Source organism: Pongo abelii, chromosome 2, assembly GCF_028885655.2.
Source record: "Pongo abelii isolate AG06213 chromosome 2, NHGRI_mPonAbe1-v2.0_pri, whole genome shotgun sequence".
NCBI lineage: Eukaryota > Metazoa > Chordata > Mammalia > Primates > Hominidae > Pongo > Pongo abelii.
Window position 1 is genome coordinate 161,437,394 of NC_085928.1, and position 27,372 is coordinate 161,464,765.

The 27,372-nt window shown below is 35.1% G+C and overlaps 1 protein-coding gene across 1 annotated transcript; it reads left to right on the forward strand.

The window, feature by feature from the left end:
* The first annotated feature begins 614 nt into the window (after positions 1 to 614).
* Positions 615 to 17,766, forward strand: LOC100451808 (arylacetamide deacetylase). The gene is given in 7 exon segments (XM_024244971.3): positions 615 to 752; positions 3,558 to 3,780; positions 5,813 to 5,882; positions 10,150 to 10,321; positions 17,178 to 17,367; positions 17,370 to 17,642; positions 17,645 to 17,766. Coding segments are annotated over 7 exon segments (1,188 nt in total).
* Positions 17,767 to 27,372: the final 9,606 nt, after the last annotated feature.

The window sequence follows — 27,372 nt, forward strand, 5'->3', positions numbered from 1 at the left end:
AACCCCATCTCTATTAAAAATACAAAAATTAGCCAGGCGTGGTGGTGTGCACCTGTAATCTCAGCTACTTGAGAGGCCGAGGCAGGAGAATTGCTTGAACCCTTGAAGCGGAGGTTGCAGTGAGTGGAGATCGTGCCACTGCACTCCAGCCTGGGCGACAGAGCGAGATTCTCATCTCAAAAAAACAAAACAAAACATAACAACAACGAAAAAATTCTGTTTGTTCTTCCTTACTCTAAGGTTTGTTATTTGAGACATACACTGGGTTTCCTGCACTGTCACATGGCCTTTTTAAAAATAAAGTATTCAGCTCTTAGTAATTGTGCATTAAATGTTTGTTTACTAACTGCCTAGCAACGTAATAAGGCTGTTGGATTTGACAGAACTTGCAGAAAATAAGTGCTGATTGTTTCTCAGAGCTCACCTTTGTATTTCTGCTAAGTATATTTATTTAGGGTCTGCCCATGAAATGAAAAACTGAACAGTGGAATTTGTACTCAGGAAGTTATGTAACACTTTATGGCAGGGTTTAAAACAATGAAAATTCAGCCACTGCATGTTTCAAACATGTATTTGCTGTGTTGCCAAAGTAGAAAGAGCAGAAGGGAAACATCATGGGAAGAAAGACTATTTTGTTTCTGATTGCAGGGGTCCTTGGGGCATATTATGTTTACATTCCTCTCTCAGATAATATTGAGGAACTCTGGCAACTGGTGTGGATAGCTACACCTGTGAAAATGGTAACAAATTTGGTAAGTTCAGAATTTCATTGTCTCTGTGAATATTTAAGTTTAATCAGGAGAAAATAATTACCAGCTATATTATTTTTAAAACTTTCTGCTGTCTTGGAAATTTTGCTCTTAAAGTTTGCTTGACGATTTTCAAACCTTAAAAAAAAAAAAAAAATTTGTTCTTTAACACAAATCCCTAACAGAATAAGTATGAAGGAAGTATTCAAGTAATTTTAATTTTAAATATTAGAAAATGAAATATGCTGGCTGAGAAAAACAATTAATCTTACTGTGATTTTCATGGCGTGAATACTGACAGAATGAAGCATTTATGAAGTATAAACTTCAGAAAAGGTAGAATTGAGCAGCACTGTGATTAGTTATAGAAAATTCTACACAACAATCTTGGATTCAGGCATGAAAATGCATTCTCACTGAAATATTCTGTCAAAAGGTCAAGGGAAATTGAACACAGCATGATTCTCAGTTGAAGGAGAGTGAGCCGCTGAGGCAACAGGGCAGCTCCCTGGCTGGCTGCCCCCAGTGTCCACACTGGCCCTCGGAGACCTGTGGTTTTTTTCTAGTGAGGCTAACTACTTGGATATGAAGCCATTCATGATTTCCTGGAAACTTCTCTGTAGCAAATTGCCTTCTTGGAGCAGAAGAAAAAGATAACGCCAGGACACTTAGCCTGGATATTTAACGCTTGGCTCACACTCTGTTTCCTTGCATATATTTTTTAGGTGTTTCAACATTCTCTACTGGCATTTAATGCAGCTCTGAATAAGTAGGATACATGCCTTATTCTCAAGGTTTTTGTTTGTTTGTTTTTTCTATTTTTATTTTTATTTTTTAGAGACAGAGTCTTGCTCTATTGCCCAGGCTGGAGTGCAGTGCTCCAATCTCAGCTCATTGCAACCTCTGTCTCCTGGGTTCAAGTGATTCTCCTGCCTCAGCCTCCCAAGTAGCTGGGATTACAGGCGTGCGCCACCGCACCCAGCGCATTTTTCTATTTTTAGTAGAGACGGAGTTTCGCCATGTTGGCCATGCTGGTCTTGAACCCCCCGACCTCAGGTGACCCACCCACCTCGACCTCCCAAAGTGCTGGGATTACAGGCATGAGCCACCATGCCCGGCCCTCTTTATGGTTTTTGTTTGTTTGTTTGTTTTAAAGACAGGTTCTTGATCTCTCTGTTGCCCAGGGTGGAGTGCAGTGGTGATCATAGCTTACTGCAGCCTGGAACTCCTGGGCTCAAGTGATCCTCCCACTACTTGGCCTCCTGAGCTAACAGTTAGGGCCATAGGCACATGCCACCATGCTTAGCTATTTTTTTAAACATTTTTTGTAGAGATGGGGACTTGTTCTGTTGCCCAGGCTAGTTTTAAACTCCTGGCCTCAAGCAATCCCCCAAACCTTTGCCTCCAACATGCTGGGACTACAGGCATCAGCCACTACATTCAGCCCCACATTTTCATTTTCTATTAGTTATTTAATTTTCTAGTCATTTTATTAGCATATAGAGTTGGTCCTCTGTATGTACGGGTTTTGCATACCACATATATTATATTTTTCATCCTCAAGTTTAATTTTTAAAAATCTGTGTGTAAGTAGACTCACTCAGTTCAAACTTGTTAAGTGGTCCAGTGTATGTTGTTACTGGACTTGGGTCAGTTTCCCTGGAATATAGCTTCAAGTCTTATTTTTAAAAAGTTATTCTGGAATTATTTATACAAATATTTATTTTGGGTCATTGTTTTGCTTTATTATTTGTATTTATTTTGTGTATATATATATTTATATACTAAAATAATGACATTTCTCTTTGAAAGTGCTTAGTCTCTTTTTACATTTCACTTCCTTGTGTTTGCTTTTTCGTTTCTATCTTATATAATACCTTGAGTTTCTTTACCTTGGTTTTATTTCTGAAGTTATTTGTCTTTTTTGCCTTATTCCTTTTCTGAGTTCTACCAAGGAGTTCTGGGAACTGCTATTTCCTGACTTCCTCTTCAGGAATAGGGTGGGGACAATTTAGTGTTGAAAATAGACAATTTTGTTATTTCTTTTGTACTTATTTAATTTGCATTAATAGGAAAGAGGTTCAGCTAGCTGTTTGATCACCCAGCACTTTAATCCACGTTTCCAACTTAAGATAGGAAAGCAAGTCTTTCTCATCCTTGGAATCCCAACATTATAGGTCCATTAGGATTTGGCTCATATTCACCTCTGGAGGTCTCTTTTCTTTCATGGATCCTTGTACAGACATCTTTATTGCTTTACCAAACTACATGCATTTCTCTGATTACAACAGAAGTGTCCTTGTGGTGATTGCTTTGGCCTAGCATGAGATTTTCCCCTTTGGCCGAACTCTACTTCCCTTTCAGTACTCATATCAGAGCTCACCCACTCCTTTTCACTTCTCATCCAGGCAGCTAGTTGACCCACTGACCACTACCAAAGTTCTTTGTACGTATCTATGAGATATGCAGTTATGTTGTTTTGTAATAGCTAATACATTTGTTTTTGCTTCTTGAATCTGAGCTTCTTTAGAAAAGAGAATTTGTCTTACTTATCTTTGTAACTCAAACTGTCTAGCATGGAATCTATCAAGTTGTAATTCCTCAGTAATTCTTTACTTTTTTTTAACCTAAGGCAACTATGTGGCAACACCACTAAACCTCCAGTATTTCCAACTGTGCCGTTCAGATTCACCTGTGAGACTACGAAACAGGACCATTGGGAATACCTATGTATAGTTCTGTGTTCATAAGCAACGCTGGCATTTGATATCTGTAAACTAGTACTTTTTTTCCTATATCTCCTTTTAGGCTTTGTTAGTTGAACTCTTGGGAATCAATCATTTTATGAATACTGCAATGTTCTTTGTGAGCTTTCAAGAAGTCCCACGTACATCTGATGAAAATGTCACCATGATGGAGACAACTTTCAGTAATATTCCTGTCCGTGTATACATGCCAACACTAAAGTCAGAGATACTAAGAAGGGACTTAGTTTATATTCATGGTGGTGGTTGGTGTATGGGGGATGCTGGTATGTGTTCCATGTTAAAAGTTTTAGTTTATCATATAACATACATTTTACTGAAATGTTGACTCCATCATATCAAGACACACATGTCAGATAACAAAACACTTCAGCTGTCCAAAATTTATTTCTTTGGAGCTATGTAGATTTAAAAGAACTATTTTAAATCTCATTCTGAAAGAGGGCATAATAAATACCAAAAGCTGTAGCAAATCTCAGGTAAGAAGAGAACATGTTTCACGCACTTAGACATTTATTATTAATTGCAGATTTGATAGAAAGTTGCAGTAGAAAACAATGAGGTGAGTTGAACAGTGGATTAAATATGAGGAAATAGAAATGGTAACTCTAGTCTTTTTATAGGCTTAAATATTAAGGAAATGAGAAAGAAGGCGTTAGATTAAAAAAATAGAGTTGAATAGGGGTATTTTATTTTGATTTCATATTATATCATATATATTTTGTTTAATGCACTCGTGTATTTATATATTTATATTTTATATGTAATTTTATTTGCTATAGAATCTAAAATTATTTTATTTGTATATAAATATATTTTATATTATATGTTTTCTATTATATATATTTTATAATTATGTATGGGAGGTCTATGAACATGATTATAAGCTGAAGTTAAGATGGTGGTAAATTGAGGTACATTGGAGAAACGTGGGGAGTGGTAGCTAGAGGAAGGGATGGGGGTTTATCTGACCTAGAGAATGTGGAAGCAAATTGGATTCAATGCAGATGGGAAGAATTGGCAAAACACAGGAGGAGGGGCATATCTTCATTTGTGACAGAAGAAAAATAGGTGCTGATGGGTATCGATGTAGATTGGGAATGTAAATTGGAGTAGTAAATGGAGTGATTCTATCATTTTCTCTAAATTCAGATAGTAAAGTCATCACTTAACAATGCAGTGATGTTTCTAACACAAAACCTGAGTATGACATACCAGTTTCCATGAGTCTCTTCTGCCCAAAGCATTTCTTTGAAAACTTTTACATCAAAGTATCAGTGAAGAATGAAAATATGTTTACTAAAGTAAAGGAATTAAATAAGAATAAACTCAGAAAAAAATAACATTTGTCTGATACTTTCTATTTCAATATTAAAGAAAACATAAAAATATGTATTCCAATCAAAAATATGAGCATGACTTTTTATAGTAAAGGTTAAATAAAAACTTAAGACTTAGTGTGTATTTGACATGTCAAGAATACTCAGCACCTAATTTTGGAAACATCACAAGATAATAATATCTACTCCTCTTTCCATGGCCCCCAAGAAATAGGCTTTGTAAGAACCTCATATCCTGTTACTTCTCCTTCACCACTGTATGATTTCTCCTGACACTTGTTACTACCAAATTCTATTTATCTTTTAACAATTGTCTTATCTGGAAAAGGAAGCATTTGCCCAAGCCCCATAGCAAACAAGTGTGACCCATCCCCAATCCATCACATACCAAAACAAAACAAAACAACAAAACAGAAGAAAACACATTCTTTCTTGTCTACAAAGAAAATATGAATACCTAATTCAAGTCTTAGCTCTCTCTACTTCCTGTTTGCTCTTCTCTATCTTTCTCTGGGAGTTTCTGTGAAGTCTAATTTGATTTCCAAAGAGCATTTTCTGTACTCCATTAAAGAAACTATTATTTTGCATTATTGCTTTTGGTTTGTATGCCTGTCCTCCCTACCCCTGTCTCCAGCAGACTGTGACTTCCTTAAAGTTGGAGTTAATATATATGTGTTTGTACTTTCAAGACCTAACACCTGCTAAATGAAGGAGATTAATCTTGAGGAGACAAAATTGGCTTAAACGATCCAGTGTAAAAATGTAGGAATGGATGAAAAAGCTGACAATGCTCATGAAAAGGAACACTGGGAAGAATTCATGTTCTATAATTACGATAAAATATTAGAAATATTTTCTCTAGAGTATATCAGTGAGGAACAAGGTGTACTAGTAGGTTTTCTGTTGGAAAAAAACACTCATCAATTCATTTGGCTGCTTTTTTTTTTTTTAATTTCAGCTTTGTTTAATTATGACTTTCTGTCAAGACGAACAGCTGATAGACTTGATGCTGTTGTTGTATCAACCAAGTAAGAGCACTCTTGGTTTGTTTGGGTTTTGGCCAAATGCTTTATATAGGAAAATGCTCTCAGCTTTTTTTGGTCTTTCTTTGGTTATGCCAAGAAATTGAGAGAGTGAGCATAGAGAAAATGAGGTTGAGCATTACAGGAACAGACACAGGAAATAATAAATCAGATCAAACAGGAATCAGAAACAGGAAGTTTAGAAATAATTAGAATACAATTAAACTATTGGATCTTATGCACAAATTACTTCTGCTGGATTTCCAGCCTAGTTTTCACTAGCAGAGTTAATAAGAATGAGGGCTTTGAAATCAGAGAATCAGGTTCAAATCTGGGTTCTAAAATTAATTCTGCGACTTTGTACAAGTTGAATGTGATCTCTTTAGCTTAGTTTCCTCATCTTTAAACTGGGAATCATATAATATTTTGTAAATAATAGGGTTGTTTTGAGGATTAGATGATAAAGCAAAGGTACTACAAGGTATGTCAGAGTAAAATCCTTCACTAAAAGCAATTAGCCACCATATTGCACAAGGGAACACAAGCAAAATCTATTCTCAAAAAGCATTCTAGATCAGTAATTACTGGAAAATGGACCCAATAAAAATGAGTAGAAAAATGAAGAGCCCTTGTAGTATAGTTTGAAGTCAGGTAGCATGATGCCTCCAGCTTTGTTCTTTTGGCTTAGGATTGACTTGGCGATGCGGGCTCTTTCTTGGATCCATATGAACTTGAAAGTAGTTTTTTCCAATTCTGTGAAGAAAGTCATTGGTAGCTTGATGGGGATGGCATTGAATCTATAAATTATCTTGGGCAGTATGGCCATTTTCACGATATTGATTCTTCCTACCCATGAGCATGGAATGTTCTTCCATTTGTTTGTATCCTCTTTTATTTCATTGAGCAGTGGTTTGTAGTTCTCTTTGAAGAGGTCCTTCACGTCCCTTGTAAGTTGGATTCCTAAGTATTTTATTTTCTTTGAAGCAATTGTGAATGGGAGTTCACTCATGATTTGCCTCTCTGTTTGTCTGTTATTGGTGTATAAGAATGCTTGTGATTTTGTACACTGATTTTGTATCCTGAGACTTTGCTGAAGTTGCTTATCAGCTTAAGGAGATTTTGGGCTGAGACAATGGAGTTTTCTAGATATACAATCATGTCGTCTACAAACAGGGACAATTTGACTTCCTCTTTTCCTAATTGAATACCCTTTATTTCTTTCTCCTGCCTAATTGCCCTGGCCAGAACTTCCAACACTATGTTGAATAGGAGTGGTGAGAGAGGGCATCCCTGTCTTGTGCCAGTTTTCAAAGGGAATGCTTCCAGTTTTTGCCCATTCAGTATGATATTGGCTGTGGGTTTGTCATAGATAGGTCTTATTATTTTGAGATACGTCCCATCAATACCTAATTTTTTGAGAGTTTTTAGCATGAAGATTGGTGAATTTTGTCAAAGGCCTTTTCTGCATCTATTGAGATAATCATGTGGTTTTTGTCTTTGGTTCTGTTTATATGCTGGATTACATTTATTGATTTGCGTGTATTGAACCAGCCTTACATCCCAGGGATGAAGCCCACTTGATCATGGTGGATAAGCTTTTTGATGTGCTGCTGGATTCGGTTTGCCAGTATTTCATTGAGGATTTTTGCATCAATGTTCATCAAGGATATTGGTCTAAAATTCTCTTTTCTGGTTGTGTCTCTACCCGGCTTTGGTATCAGGATGATGCTGGCCTCATACAATGAGTTAGGGAGGATTCCCTCTTTTTCTATTGATTGGAATAGTTTCAGAAAGAATGGTACCAGTTCCTCCTTGTACCTCTCGTAGAATTCGGCTGTGAATCCGTCTGGTCCTGGACTTTTGTTGGTTGATAAGCTATTGATTATTGCCACAATTTCAGATCCTGTTATTGGTCTATTCAGAGATTCAACTTCTTCCTGGTTTAGTCTTGGGAGAGTGTATGTGTCGAGGAATTTATCCATTTTTTCTGGATTTTCTAGTTTATTTGCATAGAGGTGTTTGTAGTATTCTCTGATGGTAGTTTGTATTTCTGTGGGATCGGTGGTGATATCCCCTTTATCATTTTTTATTGCATCTATTTGATTCTTCTCTCTTTTCTTCTTTATTAGTCTTGCTAGCAGTCTATCAATTTTGTTGATCCTTTAAAAAAAACCAACTCCTGGATTCGTTAATTTTTTGAAGGATTTTTTTGGTCTCTATTTCCTTCAGTTCTGCTCTGATTTTAGTTATTTCTTGCCTTCTGCTAGCTTTTGAATGTGTTTGCTCTTGCTTTTCTAGTTCTTTTAATTGTGATGTTAGGGTGTCAATTTTGGATCTTTCCTGCTTTCTCTTGTGGGCATTTAGTGCTATAAATTTCCCTCTACACACTGCTTTGAATGTGTCCCAGAGATTCTGGTATGTTGTGTCTTTGTTCTCGTTGGTTTCAAAGAACATCTTTATGTTACTGGTACTAAAACAGAGATATAGATCAATGGAATAGAACAGAGCCCTCAGAAATAACGCCGCATATCTACAACTATCTGATCTTTGACAAACCTAAGAAAACAAGCAATGGGGAAAGGATTCCCTATTTAATAAATGGTGCTGGGAAAACTGGCTAGCCATATGTAGAAAGCTGAAACTGGATCCCTTCTTTACACCTTATACAAAAATCAATTCAAGATGGATTAAAGACTTAAATGTTAGACCTAAAACCATAAAAACCCTAGAAGAAAACCTAGGCATTACCATTCAGGACATAGGCATGGGCAAGGACTTCATGTCTAAAACACCAAAAGCAATGGCAACAAAAGCCAAAACTGACAAATGGGATCTAATGAAACTAAAGAGCTTCTGCACAGCAAAAGAAACTACTATCAGAGTGAACAGGCAACCTACAAAATGGGAGAAAACTTTCACAACCTACTCACCTAACAAAGGGCTAATATCCAGAATCTACGATGAACTCAAACAAATTTACAAGAAAAAAACAAACAACCCCATCAAAAAGTGGGCAAAGGATATGAACAGACATTTCTCAAAAGAAGACATTTATGCAGCCAAAAGACACATGAAAAAATGCTCACCATCGCTGGCCATCAGAGAAATGCAAATCAAAACCACAATGAGATACCATCTGACACCAGTTAGAATGGCAATCATTAAAAAGTCAGGAAACAACAGGTGCTGGAGAGGATGTGGATAAATAGGAACACTTTTACACTGTTGGTGGGACTGTAAACTAGTTCAACCATTGTAGAAGTCAGTGTGGCGATTCCTCAGGGATCTAGAACTAGAAATACCATTTGACTCAGCCATCCCATTACTGGGTATATACCCAAAGGACTACAAATCATGCTGCTATAAAGACACATGCATACATATGTTTATTGTGGCACTATTCACAACAGCAAAGACTTGGAACCAACCCAATGTCCAACAATGATAGACTGGATTAAGAAAATGTGGCACATATACACCATGGAATACTATGCAGCCATAAAAAATGATGAGTTCATGTCCTTTGTAGGGACATGGATGAAATTGGAAATCATCATTCTCAGTAAACTATCACAAGGACAAAAAACCAAACACCGCATGTTCTCACTCATAGATGGGAACTGAACAATGAGAACACATGGACACAGGAAGAGGAACATCACACTCTGGGAACTGTTGTGGGGTGCGGGGAGTGGGGAGGGATATCATTAGGAGATATACCTAATGCTAAATGACGAGTTAATGTGTGTGACACACCAGCATGGCACATGTATACATATGTAACTAACCTCACATTGTGCACATGTACCCTAAAACTTAAAGTATAATAATAAAAAAAAAAGAAAAATGGAGAACCCATATGAAAAAATACAGCAGTGACCATATGCCAACTGAACATTAGATTAAAGTAGAATCTAACAGTTCTGAAGATTTGCTTACCATTTATTGGTTACCACCAAAGTATAATGATCACAGAAAAAAACATTCTGGAAGAAATTTATCTAGGGAAATGTAACACCTGCTTGTGTTTGTTTTTTCCTTAAACCTAATCCAAGTTTTGTATTAATGAATTTACTTGTGTAAATGACCTTTGTAAAAGTTTTCATATAGGGCATCATCATAAGGATGAAATCTGTTTTTGGATTTGTGATGACCCAAAATATCAGGTTTGGTAAAGAAAAAATTACTTTGGATTTTAGGGTTAGAGTGAGCAGAAAATCATATACTTTTTAATTTAAAATAGTTGACTTAAAAATTGTTATTTTGCCCACAGCTACAGAATAGCACCTAAATATCATTTTCCAAATCAATTTGAAGATGTATATAATGCACTAAGATGGTTGTTATGCGAAGATATTCTTGAAAAATATGGTACAGAGCCTAAAAGAATTGGCATTTCTGGAGACACTGCTGGTGGAAATTTAGCTGCAGCAGTGACCCAACAGGTATGGTGCTCAGAATTGTTTTATTTCTTAAATATCCTAGGCTTAAATATATTTATTTCAGATACAATTTTTAGAAAAAAAAATGTTAGCAGATTCATAGATACCATATACTTGCAGAAGGAATTATACTTTTCATATATTATTCACACTATTTATATGACATTTAGCTAAAATTGCACACCAATGAGTTGTCAATTTAAAGTATTCCATAATTATAACTAGCCTACTATATTATGGATAAAATTGTTTTTGTTACTGTTTTTTTTTTGACATAATAAACCAGGCAGTGATGTCTTAGAAGCAATGTTTCTATAGAGAAAAATAATTACATAAACTTTGCAAATTAATGTCTATAGTTTAATAACTGATTCTGCACTTGAATAACTGACTTTGATAATAAATGTCACATCTAAATTTACTGTGCAAAAAATATTGTTTTTGCTGATTTTATTATTTATTTTATATACTTTGGAAATGTATACATTTTGGTTATTGGTACATTCACGATAACCTTTTTCTGATTTCTAGCCAAAGGAAAAATACAAATTTTGTGATTCATTCTAATATACTATAGAACAGATACATGCAACTTCCCCAAAATTGAACTCTATATTGCCTACACATTGTTGCTCTGAGAGGCCCCCTAGTGCAGTACAATTAATCCATCAGGAGACACAGATTATTGGAGCTGAAGCAATGTCCAGCTGTGACCTTAGACAAGCCACCTAATCTCTTCAAGCATCAATTTATTTTTATTATATTACATAATAAGCCTTTCCTCTTATGGAGTTTAGACTTCTAAAATGATGAACCAGTTAATTCTGATCCATAATTATTAAAAATCTAGCTAAAATATCTTGTAAAGGGCTAATAAGATATAGAAAAGTTCTAGGCCAAAAATTTTAAAAGACTAAAGAGAGAAAACTTCACAAAAAATAATTCTACCACTCAGCATCCTCTTTGCCCTAAAGGCATAGTCAAAAGGAAACAATTAAACCAAGATGAGCTTTGGAAGTTTCTCAGGGTTATACATTCAAATCCTTGCAGATATGAGTACACTCATAAATCACTCCCCTCTTTAAGTGATGCCCTGTAGAAATATACTCTCAGAGTCAAAGTGAACCTGATGTAAAACAAAACACACTTCCATTTAAAGCCTTGCTGCACATCATCCAGATGGCTAGAGGAACCTCAAGCTTTGAATTTAAATTAAATTAAGGTAGTATGAGTGGTAATTACTACTGTGTGATTGACTGAAATACATAAAAGACATTGCTGGAGAAATACAGTACCATCATAGTCTTTAAATTATTCTTGCAAATACCTTGTGAAATTGAATTCCCAAAACACTATAAAATATACTTGGGCAAACAAGTAAGCAAGAAACAATGAAGGAAAGCAAGTTGAATCAGCAGACAATAGAAATACTCTACAAAATTTAGATATTAGAGCTATCAGCCATACAACATGAAACAACTGTCCTACTTTCTTCAATGAATTCAAAATGAGGGTTACAAATTTCAGCAGAAAATTCGAGGTTTTTAAAAAAAACAAATTCTAAAACAAAATAATAAACTTATAAAAATTAAAACCTTAAAAATGGCATAAGTAATTTTACACAGCTGAAGAGATCATTTGTAAATTGAAAGATGGGAAAGATGGGTCATATCAACTCATGTAACTAGGCAAAATGAAGCTTGAAGAGCCAAAAAGATAAATAACACAAAAAAGAAGATTCAAGATATAGTAGATACAGTCTGAAAATCCAATAGTGCTTTAAATGTTATACCAAAAAGAGAGGTAAGAGAATGGGAGAAAGAGATATTTAAAAATATAACAGTAGGCTGGGTGCGGTGGCTCACGCCTGTAATCCCAGCACTTTGGGAGGCCAAGGTGGGTGGATCACCTTAGGTCAGGAGTTCAAGACCAGCCTGACCAACATGGTGAAACCATGTCTCTACCAAAAATACAAAAAAATAGCCAGGCGTGGTGGTGGGTGCCTGTAATCTCAGCTACTTGGGAGGTTGAGGCAGAAGACTCTCTTAAACTCAGGAGGCAGAGGTTGCAGTGAGCCAAGATCACGTCACTGCACTCCAACCTGGGTGACAAGAGCAAAACCCCATCTCAAAAAAAAAATATTTTATATATATATATATGTGTGTGTGTGTGTGTGTGTGTGTGTATAATGTACCTTTACAGAAGTACCAGTTATACTAAAAGCTTACTTCTCAACAGCAACAATGTAAGCTCTAGGCCAGTGGAATGATAATATTAATGTACAGAACAAACATGACATGACGGCCAACCTAACTTTATGCCTCACAAAGATATTATTTAAGAATAAAGGAGAAACAGAGACATATTTAGATAAATGAGAACGAAGACAGCTTGCTGTCCTTAATAGGACAAATTGAAAGATACTTTAAATAAAGCATTTTAGACAAAATGAAAACACAGATAAAAGGTTAAGATGTAGGAAGAAGCAAAGGGCAAGAATGTGATAAGATGTAGAGAAACCTTAATAAGCTTGGATAGTTTAAAATAACATATATAAAATTAAAATATAAGAAAAAAGGGAGCTATAAGAGGAGTGGGAAGGACTTTAAGTCTTATAAACTCTTTTTATTATCCTAAAGGAGATAAAAAGTTAGAATTGGCATTTGATATGTTCATTAGCCTTTGAGAAGTTAATAAATAGCACATTGTAACACTGAGGACAACAATTTAAAGTATAGAAACTGTATAATTTCTAAACTGTTAGAGGAAAAAATACAATAATTGAAAGGTTAATATGAAAGTAGGCAAAAATAGAAAAAAAAAAGGATAATAAAACGAAGTAGTAGGTTGAAACCAAACACTTTAATAATTAGATTAAATATAAGTGACCTAAATGATCTGGTTGTAAAACCAAGTTTGTCAGAGTAGCTGAATAAACAATTTCTGATCATATGTAGTTTATAAATGGCATATTAAAGACATAAGCAGAACATTTGAAAGTAAATGGGTGGAAAATACATACCATAAAAACACATTTAAAGATATTGCTAGCTTAAAAAAGAAGGTTACATCATTACAGAAAAAGTTTAAATTACCAAGAAAATACAACACCCTAAATCTGCGTGGATTTAATAATATGGCCTTAAAATAAATGAAGAAAATATTAACAGAAGTGCAGGGAAAAATACACAAGTCCACAATTACAGCAAGAAATTTAAGGGTACCTCTTTCAATAATTAAAAGAATAAGCAGACAACAATAATAGTAAGCTGAAAGACTGCTGGAATAACAACAACACATTTCATGTAATGGATGTATAAAGAACAGAAGAACAAGCAAGCACACAAGGATTTTTTTTTAAATGGATGAAGTACTGGGCTATGATGCTTTTATATCTTTTAAATGTTCTCCACATTTACAGCAATATTTATAGGAATTTGTATATCCTTAAAAGCATATATTAGATAATAAGAAAGGCTAAAAATATGTATCTGACTCAATAATTCTTTTAAAAAAAGAACAGAAGTCCCTAAAAATACAAGGGAGATAGTAATAATGATAATATCAGAAATTATGATATTCCTAACAAACTTCAGTAGTATGAATGAAAAGCAAAAACTTAATACTTTGAAAAGATGAATAAAATTGTAAAATCTCTAGAAAGACAAGCAGAGAGAAACAGAGATTAATGACAGAATTGAAAAAGGGGTAAGATTGTATGTAGAACCTTCAGAAATAAAAAAGAATTACCCTTTAATAAGTTAATAATGCACACTGTAAGTCTTAAAAGGGGTATCTTGAAAAACTTCTCACTTAAAACAAAATGGAAACATATTTAAATAATCAAATTCCAAGAAAAATATAACTCACCAGATAGACACGAGAAATAAAAATCTGAGCCATTTAATAATGACTAAAATAATTAAATCAGTACAGGTTGAATATCCCTAACTTGAAAATTCAAAATTCAAAATGCTCCAGAATGTAAAACGTTATGAGCACCAATATGACACTCAAAGAAAATACTAACTAGAGCATTTTGGATATTAATTTTTTGGATTGGGGATGCTGAACTAGTAGGTATGATACAAATATTCCAAAATAAAATTTAAAAAAAAACAGAAATCTGAAACATTTTTGTCCCAGGCATTTTGAATAAGAGATACTCAAAATACAGTACCAGTAGAAAACCTCATTGGTAATACACATTAAACATTCAAAGATGAAATAATTCCAAATAAACATGAAGTATGCCATAGGATAGGAAAACAGTGTATATTCTCTGATTTATTTTCAGAGAAGCATATTTTTTATAACCAATCAAGCAAGAGCAGATTGTTTTCAGGAAACAAGAGCAAATTAATTTCAGGAATAAAACAATGAACCAATAACACGCATAAAACTAAGATATTAGCAACATGAACAAAATATACCATTATCAAGTTGCTAATAATGGAAGGAAACTGTATTTTATAAAAATCAGTTAATTTTCCTCATATTAGTAAATTACAGAAGCAAAATCATATAGTATCTCACTAGATGCAGAAAAAGAATTTGGGAAAAGTCACAATAATTGTTATCATTATTGGTTAACTAGGAATAGATAGAATTTCCTTAACCAGATAAGCTACGTGGATTAAAAATGCGCACAGGTGGTATAATTCTAAACAAACTTGCAATGTTAAATACCATAAAATAAAGAGTGGTGATTTCTGGGAGGGAAGAAAGGTAAATGATCAATTCAGGGCATATGGTGAACTCCCTGAACCTTACAAATATTCGTTGTATTTTGCATTTCTGTTTTATGAAGCTATGTGCTTTATTTTCTTTTCTTTTCTTTTTTTTTTTTTTTTTTGACGGAGTCTCGCTCTGTCGCCCAGGCTGGAGTTCTGTGGTGCCATCTCGGCTCACTGCAACTTCCGCTTCCCGGGTTCAAGCAATTCTCCTGCCTCAGCCTCACAAGTAGCTGGGACTACAGGCATGCGCCACTATGCCCAGCTAACTTTTGTATTTTTAATGGAGACGGGGTTTCACCATGTTGGCCAGGATGGTCTCGATCTCTTGACCTCGTGATCCGCCTGCCTTGGCCTCCCAAAGTACTGGGATTACAGGCGTGAGCCACCGTGCCCAGCCTATGTGCTTTATTTTCTATGTTTATTTTATTTAACAATAAAAGACAGATTAATAAAATAACTGCACGTTCAAAGATTTAGTTACCTGTAAAATTGAATTTATTGGTAAAACACAAAATATTTTTGTGTTTTTCCTTATCTAAAATCAGCCACCTATTAGCTACCTACTTAATTATTTACCACACCTCTAGTAATGTAAACAGCATCTTTCATACTAGATATTGAGCTAAATGGAATGTGTGTGGCAATCTTACTTGAGCTATAACACTAAACTGATTATTTAAATTCAGAAATTATTTTTACATAAAAAATATTCTAATGGACTTATAAATATTTTATTTTACTAAGTGGTTCCTGTTATTAACTTTGTTTTAAATGTAATAAAATAAAATTTACTGCTATTTGGTTTTGCTGCTGTATGTGCATATTTTATTTTATTTTTTATTTTTGGCAAGTGTTATATTTATGTTAAAGAAAGAATGTCAGCGTGCTGTACTTTCTTCAACACTATATAGAAAATGCTGTTGCTTGTTTTCAGAAATAGACTTCCAATTTACCCATTAAACTTCGATCTGAGAAGCATCCAAATGCATGTAGCTTCAATAATCACTATTTATGACCTATACCAGTGGATCCCAAATTTTAGCTTGCATCAGAATCACTTGAAGTCATTCTTAAAACTCAAATTGCTGGTCTCTACTCCCCTAACTTAGTACCCCATTAACAGGAAACATTTAGCACACCCTGAAAATATGCATGTTGATTTATAGATAATATTTGTCTTAACACCACTATAATTTGAATATTTAAAACATTAAAATTAAAATGAATTAGATTTTTATAGCAGGACTGAGAATCCTAATATGTTCTTGCTCAACTTTAATAAATATTTTTGTATTTATGGCTCCCAATCTCCCACATAACACCTGAGAGAGTTATTTTCTAATTAGGATACCACTGCCCTATAGAAATTAAAAAAGATAATTATACAGATGATTGCAGCATGAAGAGAAAGAACACACTTGAAATACTCCCATTTAGAAAACGAGTGAATCTGACCCACATGTTTCACAGAGGGACTATGGGAATTACTCAGAACTAATTTGTTCAGTGTTAGAGCCAAATTAGAATTCTTAGTTATTTGATCCTTTTTTTTGGAGACTGAGTCTTGCTTTGTTGCCCAGGCTGGAGTGCAGTTGCCTAGGCTGGAATGCAGTGGCACAATCTCGGCTCACTGCAACCTCTGCCTCCTGGGTTCAAGCAATTCTCCTGCCTCAGCCTCCCCAGTAGCTGGGATTACAGGCATGTGCCACCATGCCGGCTAATTTTTCTATTTTTAGTAGAGACAGGGTTTCACCATGTTGGCCAAGGCTGGTATCGAGCTCCTGACCTCAGGTGATTCACCCACCTTGGCCTCCCAAAGGGCTGGGATTACAGGCATGAGCCACCATGTCCAGACTGAGATTTTGCTTTTTAATCACAGATTAGATGGTCTCTTTCCCCACCAATAAAAAAAATAGCACAAATTATTTTGCTTACATTAATAGTATTAAATTATAGATTCCTATAATATTGAAAATGGGAAAGTTCCTGAGATATATTTTTGTTGTTTCTGATTATCTTGTTGAGAATCTTAGTTAATCTCACATCAATATATTGTTTTTAAATAAAAATGTTTTCAAATGAAAATTATTTATTCAAGAAACTTATTTTTAATTGTTTTTCAGCTCATAGAAGACCCAGATGTCAAGATCAAACTCAAGCTTCAGTCTTTAATATATCCTGCCCTTCAGACTCTTGACATGGATTTACTATCATATCAGAAAAACCTAGACTCTCTAGTTCTGTCCAAACCATTCATGGTCAAGTTCTGGAGTGAATACTTTACCACAGACAGATCACTTGAAAAAGTCATGTTCTTCAACATGTACCAATGAAATCAAACCATCTGTTCGGATTTGTTAATTGGAGTTCCTTGCTCACTGAGAAGTTTAAGAGAGGCCACTTTGTTATATTCCAACCCACGGTAGTTCTGAGCTGGCTAAAAAAATATCCAGGGTTCTTAGATGTGAGGGCAGCCCCTTTGTTGGCTGATGACAAGTTGCATGGTTTACCCCTGTCCTATATCATCACCTGTCAATATGACATCTTAAGAGATGATGGACTCATGTACATCACACGACTGTAGAACTCTGAGTTCAAGTGACACATAACCACAGTGAAGATGGATTCCATGGAGCACTTTCCTATAATGGGCTTAAAATTGGGTATGGAATAGAAGATCGGTATATGAGTTGGCTAAGTGAAAATCTATAGTAAAAATGTAAGCAATGGTTTATTTAAAATGTATAAGGCTCAGAACAGGAAACAAATTAGTGAAACTCAAAGGGTTGATGTTTGAATTGGTCTTTATCATCTGTGACCTTTGTAAGGTCCTCATAGCCATAGTGGGTTTTGGTTTTGTTTTTATTTCTGGACCGCTAGCAAATTCTTCTCCATTTTATTTATTATCCTGTTATTCACTCACTTCTGTGAAGATACTTTCTTCACAGAATTTTCTTCTGCTACCATTACTCACTTGTTAAATCTCTAGTTTACAGCTATAGTTTTTTGATTGCCTAATAGTATTACAGATGAGAAGAAAGTTTTAAACAAACACATCTGGTTTGTAAAATGCCAGTTTTAGTCAGCATGAATTTAGAGACTTAAAATGCTTCCCTGTGAGAACTGATATGAAATATGTGCCATCTCTTTTAAAAAGGATTTGCCTCAATGTAACGCTGTTTGCCTATCACTGTAAAATTTGCTTCTTAATACAGACCTCTTCCTGTACTAGGATACCAACATTAATGCAAATGATCTTTCAGTTATTTTAGGGAAAGGCGGCTCTAATTGTGTGAGAAATTACGGAGGTTGAGGTAGGCACGGAGCCAGCATAAGGCAGTAGCTCCACATGTGGCAGTGGCTTATAGTGGTGAGCGAAGCTTAAGACATGGAAGAAATGATACAACCAAATTGAAAAACTTAAATCTCTGAAAGTTCTTATGTCCATATAGGCACCGTATGGGGGAAAGACCACAAAGAATAAGCCGTAGTGATTATATGGTATGTAAGGTTTGATCGTTTTGGAAGTGCACTGAGGATGGCAGCTGACAGCCAGCATAGAATTTCCTCACAGCCACTGGAAACCAAGCTTTCTTTATTTTCCTGCTCAGCTGTTGACAGGCAGGAAGCACTGGTGGGGACAGTGGGGCAAATCACACACTTCCATTTTTGTCTGTTATATCAGGAAAAACAATAGCATTTCTGGAAGCCCCACTCAATACATATACATATACATATACATATACATATACATATACATATACATTTTTATATGTCATTCTACGGAATTATATCTCATGTGATCAGCCTCAGCTGTTAAGGTTGCCTGAGGAGTCATTTTTTTTTAATCTGAGCACATCATTCCGAATAAAACTAATATTCAGTAAAATCATGTAAGTAGTAGATAGGCAGTAAGAAGTAGGCCACAAATTCCTTAGGGTAAGTGATTAAAATTATGTGTGAATAATATATAGAAATATTTGGGGTCATATAATGCACGGAATGGATGTATAAATGAATTATACCTACAGCTCCCAATGGAGCATCACAGTAATATTTGTGTACTCAATTAGTTGAAGAAAGCATTTGTCTGTTTTTTTTTTTTTTAATTTGGATCTCTATGCCCTATTCCTTTACCTCCCTCAAACCAGGTGCCCATAAATCAAAATAATCTATGTTCCCTGGTTAGGAACATAGTCTTAATTTGGGGTAGGAAGATACATTTAAATATAGACATGAGTTATGATACAAAAAACCTTATTAAAGCAACATAAACAATAATGATGAAATGAATTGGTATTAGTTATACCATGTTTTCCCAAGACTCCTGCCAAAACGAAGATGCAATAGAGTGAGGGAATGATAGCAACAGCAATGTAACATTCTCTAATTATTTACCTACAGATTCAATTTCTGGTATAAATATCCATCGTGGTGCCTATCTTTGGTTTTCTCAAAGTAAAATAGGATAAATAATTATGAGTGTCCCCTACCTTACCAACCGGCTTTTTGTATTCTAAGTCACCAGGCCTGGCTCTTACTAATTGTTTTTTATCCCTCTCTACATCTATCATCACTCCCAAGTCACCCTCATCTCCCACACCCTAATCCCTGTAAAGTCATTCCCTGTACCTTATTCTGTTTTTTCCATAGTCCCTCCCCAATTCCTAGAAATTCCACTGTGCTGTCTGAGACTCATGATTCATTATGAGTGACACCCTCAAGCTTTTGTCAGTGTTTTCCATCAATTTTCAACTCAGATTCAGTACTTAATTTAGGATCATGCTTCTTCTATTTTTTTCTTCCACATTATTCATACTACAGGATTTTAATGTGCAGTAGATGTCTTCCTTGCTCATTGCTGCTCCCAGGCTGTTCCCTCTCCTACAGCCTTCTGAATTATTGTAGCAGACTAGATCACCAATCTCTCTTCCATTTTGTAGTCATCTGCTTACCTCTGAGTCACTGGCTCTCCTGTCTCAAGCATTTTAGATTTAAGCTCATTGTCACTCTAATACCCAAATCCATTATTGTTGTCATTCCAATATCCACAATGTAATATCTTCAATATTACAATTGAGGATTTCAAAATCTATACAGATAATACAGCCAGCAACATGGACTCTGATTTTTATGACTTGTTCTTTTCTGATGATCCGTCCTCTATTCCTCTATTCACACAAATCATTTGTCCTTATAATCATGCCTTAGACCTTGTTACTAACAAAAACTATACCTCTCTAAAATCTCAGCATTAAATAGACTACTGTCAGATTATAACCTGCTGTATTTGTAGGCCACTGCCAGTAATACTTCAATAGCCACAATGCTTGAGAATTTTGCTGGGATTTCATATTTCCTCTCTATGCTCATATATTTTTTTTTATGTTCTTCATTACTCAGATTAAGTTGTATAGTCAGTCATTATCACTTCTTTGCATATATACCCCCAGGTATTCTCTCTCTCTCCCCCATCTCTTTCTCCTTCCCCTATCACCCTTTATCCTTCACAGATGAGCATGATAGAATAAAATAATCCTGCTTCAATGTTCTCATTGTAAATTCAATACGGCAAGCTTCCAGTGTGCCCTTAGTGCTGTCCATCAATCATTTTCCCCAAGTCAATCTCTCCTATTATTATAACTAAACTGTGCTCTTATATAAGGCCAAATTCTCTTAAGTGTATACTAGATTCATCCCCTTTTGCTTTCTCAAGGACAATATTCTAGAAATTATCTCTTTTTTTCTTCTGCTTTATTGCTATCTGCTGGATCATTTCCACCAGAATACAAATATGATAAAATTTCACTCTCTTTAAAAAAAACTCTCATGACTCTATTTCCCCTTCCAGTTCCACCATATTTCTCTATTTTCCTTTATAGCAAAACAAAAAGAAAAACTGAGCAGAGCTGTCTATATTTGCTGCCTCCATACACTTTCTTCCAAATCTTTCTTATATATCTTCTCCAATCAACCTTTCATCCAAAATTGCTCTAACCACCAAAATCCTTCTTGTCAGTGTTAACGATGTAGCAGGCTAGATCACCAACCTCACTTCTGTTTTGCAGTCTTCTGCTTACCTCTGAGTCACTGGCTCTCATGTCACTATATCTATTGTTGTTTTCTGATCTATTTTGAGTAGAGTGCTTCTGATCTTGGAACTCAGGCCTCTTCTCTATCTGCAGTTTATTCTCTGAGATGCCATTCAGCCTCATGGCCTTAAATGACAGGGAAGGCAACCCCCCCCCAGGTCACATCTTCAGTCTGGAGCTTCTCAAATCCAGATTAATATATATCCAATGGCCTACTTGGCAAGCTCACTTGGATTTAAATAAAAATCCCAAACAAATTTCTGATCTCCCGCAAATAACCTCTGATCTTTGTCTTTCTTATTTCAGTAAATAGCAATTGCATATTTCAGTTGTTCAGAACAAAAGCAAAACAAAGGAGCAAACAAAATTAGCTATTTTTATTTTCTTTTTATTCATTCTGTCACACATATCGTTATCAAATTCTCTTGGCCAAAATATGTCCTATATTCAACCCCCTTTTTCTTCTAAACTCCATTGCTAATACCCTCCTCTAATCTACTGCCAATTTTTGCTTAGAATAGTCCAATAGCATTCTAACCAATATCTCCCCTTCCACCCTGTACCCTTAGAGTCAATTTGCAACATGTCAGAAAATGATCTTTTTTAAATGGAAGTCAAATGATGTCACACTCCTCCTCTGTTCAAGATCCTCCAGTGGCTGCTCAGCTATGTCAGACTGAAAGCTCTCTAACTAGTCTTACTTGCCTCCTAAGTGTTCTTTGAACATCCCTGGAATGCTCCAGCCTTATCATTGAGACTTTCCAATTGACATCTCCCTATCTTCCACGCTCCTTCCTCAGATACCCACGTGGCTCACTCCCTCATCTACTCAAATATGACCTTCTGAACTCCAGAGCAGCCAATAAAAATAATAAAACAGACATATTGGTAACAAACTTCAGGTGAAGGTAAAAGAGAATTATAAGAAATACTCAATTCAAAATAAGGCTTAAAAAGAGGAAAATGGTAGAAAGAAAACACGGGATACATAGAAACCAAATAGTAACGTTTAAGACAAACCATATCAATGATTACATGAAACGCAAGTGGTCAGAGCATCAAATTAAAAATCAAAGATTAACAAATTGGATTAAAATGGAAGGTCCAACTGTTTTAAGAAAAGCAAAAAAAAAAAACCTCGTAAATTTAAAAATGTAGATATATAGGCCAGTACAGTGGCTCACGCCTGTAATCTCAGCACTTTGGGAGGCCGAGGAGGGCAGATCACGAGGTCAGCAGATTGAGACCATCCTGGCTAACACGGTGAAACCCCGTCTCTATTAAAAATACAAAAATTAGCCGGGCATGGTGGTAGGTGCCTGTAGTCCCAGCTATTCGGGAGGCTGAGGCAGGAGAGTGGCGTGAACCTAGGAGGCGGAGCTCGCAGTGAGCTGAGATCACGCCACTGCACTCCAGCCTGGGCAAGAAAGCGAGACTCTGTCTCAAAAAAAAAAAAAAAAAAAAAAAAGTAGATATATAAGTAAAATGATTGGATAAGACATACTATGCATATTCTATTCATGAGAAATCTGGATTGGCTATATTAATATCAAAGTAACTTTCAGAACAAAACAAAATTATGGATAAAGAGAGGCATTTCAAAGATACAGCAGTCAAAGACAAAACGATCTTAAATGTGTGTACACCCAGTAGCAGAGATTCAAAGTGTAGGAAGTAAAAAAATGACTAAACCAAAGACAGAATTGATAAACCCATAGTTATGATTGAAGATTTCAAAACTGTTCTCTCATTTTATAGAACAAATAGGGGACAAATTTATAGGAACATAAAATTCCTGAATAATATCATCATATAACTTAACCTAAATATAGAATAGATATTGCCTATCTCTTAATAAGTTGTTCTAGGTATTATTATTTTTGATAGATTTGTATTCTGGGCTTCATACTAGAGTTGTGAGTGGACTGCCCACCACAACTACAGTATTACCATGTTCTGAGTTTGTTCATGTACTTAATTTTACCAGTGGGTTTTATACCTTCAAATATTTTCTTTTTACATGTTAGTGTTTATATTTCATATAAAAACAGTTAGAAGAAAAGCTAGAAATTATTTACCAAGTTCTCTTTTTCCTTTTTCACTTTCCCACCTTGTCTCTAAAGGTCTCCACTCCCTCCCCTTTACCATTTTTTCCCTGGTTCCCATCTTCTCCCCTAGTTACCACTCACAATGAGCTGTGCACACCTGTTATTAATTATCTTCACTAAGTTTTATGATCTAGCACTCAGACTTTTGTACAAGCTTTTCATGCTTTGGGTTCACTTTCTCTTTCTGGGGGGATGATTTTAGCTCAGTCTTAGACCTTTCATTTCCCTTTCTTTTCTGTGTAACTTTCCCAGACAATTCTCTCCCAAGTCTCATTCTCTGTACAGTTTCAAGGCAAGAACTTGAGAAACAACTCTGTTGAAAGTTGCTGTTTACTTTTCTACTTAGAGATAATTTGAAGTTTGAGGCTTTGTAGCCTTATTTGTTCTTGTTGAACTGTTTTGTTTAAGGGTGTTTCTTGAGATTTGAATTTATGTGGTCATGATTATTCTTGAACACTTGGAAGATTAACAATTGAAAATTAAAACATAAAAGATGATTTAAAAAACATATTCAACTTAGCAGAAGTGAATATTAGTAAACTAGAAGATAGCTATCAAGAAGTAGATTACCTCAGAAAGAGAAAGCGATAAAGATAAAAAAGATTTGAAAGAGTGACTAAATATATGGAGAATAAAGGTAATGAGTACAGGGGAATAATTTGCAGTCTTTGACATAATAGGTGACATACGGTTAGGATATAGTTAAATTTATTTTTCCATAGCTGTTAGTACATAAGTCCTCAATTTTTCTATTAAGCCGTTTCTGTTTTATTGTTAATATGTAGAAATGTTATGTGTAGTAAAGAAATTAATCCTTTGTTGCTGAATTGTCATTTTCTTTTGAGATAGCCATTTATCTTTTAACAAAATTTCTTTCTACATTTGTATTAGTCCATTTTCATACTTCTATAAAAATGCCTGAGACTGAGTGATTTATAAAAAAAAGAGGTTTAATTGACTCACAGTTCTGCATGACTGGGGAGGCCTCAGGAAACTTACAATCATGGCAGAAGGCAAAGGGGAAGCAAGGCACATCTTACATGGCAGCAGGTGAGAGAGAGAGACAGAGAGGAGAGGGAGAAGCACCAGATATTTATTAAACAACCAGATATCATGAGAACTCACACACTATCATGAGATCAACATGGGGGAAACTGCCTCAATAATCCAATTACCTCCCACCAGGTCCTTCCCTCAACATGTGGGATTACGATTTGGATTACAAATCCAGGTGAGTTTTGGATGGGGACACAGCCAACCATATCAGCATTCTACAAAGTGTGTTGTGCTATTATCTTAAAATTGATTTCTAATTTTATTGCACTGTGCTAATATATAATTTGACATATTATGTCAAAATGCCTTAAAATAGTAAAATCTGGGTATGTAAATTATATTTTAACAAACCTGTTATTTTTTAAATGGCATAAAACATGATATATTTAGAGAGAAATTTAACAAAATACATACAAGACAGGCTCAGAGACAAATGAAAGCTATTCTGGGAAAAATTAAAGATGTCCTAAATAAACAGAAAGAAATAAGACATTAATTGCCCAAAAGACTCAAGATTACTTGGGTGTCAGTTCTCCTATTGATTTACTGTTATCCCAATCTAGATCCCAGAAGGATTCAGTTTGATTTTTAAAGAAAATATCATATTTATCCTAAAACATGTATGAAAATAAAAACGAATGTAGAATATTTAAAAAACTATTTTGGAAAACAAATTTATAGCATTTACAGTACATGATTTTAAGATTATATACAAAACTACTGTAATCAAGATATTTCAATAGAATAATATTCAAAAAGGATTTATTTCAATGAGGTATTTCAATAAGGATAGACAGATAGATAATAAAAGACAATCTAGAAATAAATCCGTAACTTTGGGGTCAATTTTTAAAGACAAAATTGCCAAAGTAATTCAATTCCAAAAGTGTAGTATATTTTTAAATGGTGCTTGAACATTTGAGTATCCATATAAAAAATCCTTAACCCTGACCTTTATTTCATTCCATATACAAAAATTATTAATAATATCAAAATGAATCATGGATGTAAATATAAAAAAAAACTTTAAAACTTCTGGGAGAAAACATAAGAGAAAAATCTTGGTAACTTTTTATTAGGCCAACATTTCTTAGATTAGACATGGGACAGAAAAAGCACTAGGCATAAAAGAAAAGTAGATAAATTGGACTTTATCAAAATTCAAACTTTGTTCCTATTATAAGAAGAGATAAAAAAAAGAAAGCAACATTTAAAAAGGGGTTTTAGTTCTTTATTAGAGAGGTATCTTAATACCCTCACAGTTAAAAGAAAATTCATTTATTCAACAAACATTGTATTTAAAGGCTCTGGATTTGGGACCGCGCATGTAGCCATGATGCAAGTTCTTGATGTTGTCTCTTTTGAGAGAGAGAAAGAAAGGGAGTTATTAAAACATGACAAGTTCTTTGATAGAAATGTATGTGTGAGTGTATGGGTACATGGATTAGAGTTCAGTCTGTTTTGATGCTCTCTTGAGTGGGCTATATACACTAGTTCACATCCTAAACCCCATGGCATTTATGTTTTCTACGCCGCAAAGCTTGGCATATTGAGAGAATTAGAAAGAAAGGTGAAGACATCCGCTATTTCCTTAGCCTTGTGCAAACATTCAAAGTCATGACAACCAGAGGTAGCAGCACAACATAGCTAATTTTTTTGTGCTCCTTACTTATAGCTTTGGAGGCCAATCCATTAGGTAAGCAGCCAATTTGAACACTTCTTAGTCCACAATTTTCTCCTGCTTCCCATAGCACAACTGTGTTGTATATTGCTGTGTTGCAATATTAAGAATTGTCTTATTTTGCCTGATTTTGAATGGCTATATGTGCACATAACATGATTTATGTCAGTGTAAGCCTTGGGTCTTTCTATAGCAATAAAGATTGCTTTAGTTAAATCTTCTTTGGTCCATCAACAACTAATGAGAATTCATTTGACAAACAGATTGCTTGAAGTCCTGCCACTTTTTCTAGATGAGGTGAGAAGATTAAAGGGAGTAAATGAAACCATTTTCAAAATGGTTTTCTCTCTTTTATGAGATACTTTTCAATATCCACAGTGATAGTTCCAGTTCATAAACAAATTTCTGAGTTATTTGGAAAGAAAGATAGGTATTACTTAAAAAGTTTAGATGAATTTGGTAAGAATTATATACTCTCAAATTACAACCACTTTCTAAGTTTTCTAACTTGAGAAAAGCCTTAATTTGCTATTGAAAACATATTTAAATCTTAACATTTAATTAGGTCAAAAAAGAAGATCCTAGGGTTTACTTATTATTTAAATTCTGAAAGTATTTCTACAAACACTTCGGAAACTTATTTATGTAGGGAAAAGAAAGAGAGAACAGACTGTCACTGTGTCTATGTAGAAAGGAAAGACATAAGAGACTCCATTTTGAAAAAGACCTGTACTGTAAACAATTGCTTTGCTGAGATGTTGTTAATTTGTAGCTTTGCCCCAGCCACTTTGACCCAGCCACTTTGACCCAACTTGGAGCTCACAAAAACATGTGTTGTATAAAATCAAGGTTTAAGGGACCTAGGGCTGTGCAGGACGTGCCTTGTTAACAAAATATTTACAAGCAGTATACTTGGTAAAGGTCATTGCCATTCTCTAGTCTCAATAAACCAGGGGCACGATGCACTGTGGAAAGCTGCAGGGACCTCTGCCCTTGAAAGCAGGGTATTGTCCAAGGTTTCTCCCCATGTGATGGTCTGAAATATGGCCTTGTGGGATAAGAAAGACCTGACCGTCCCCCAGCCCGACACCCGTAAAGGGTCTGTGCTGAGGTGGATTAGTAAAAGAGGAAAGCCTCTTGCAGTTGAGATAGAGGAAGACCACTGTCTCCTGCTTGCCCCTGGGAACTGAATGTCTCAGTATAAAACCTGACTGTACATTTGTTCAACTCTGAGATAGGAGAAAAACCGCCCTATGGTGGGAGGCGAGACATGTTTGCAGTAATACTGCCTTGTTATTCTTCACTCCACTGAGATGTTTGGGTGGAGAGAAACATAAATCTGGCCTACGTGCACGTCCAGGCATAGTACATTCCCTTGAAC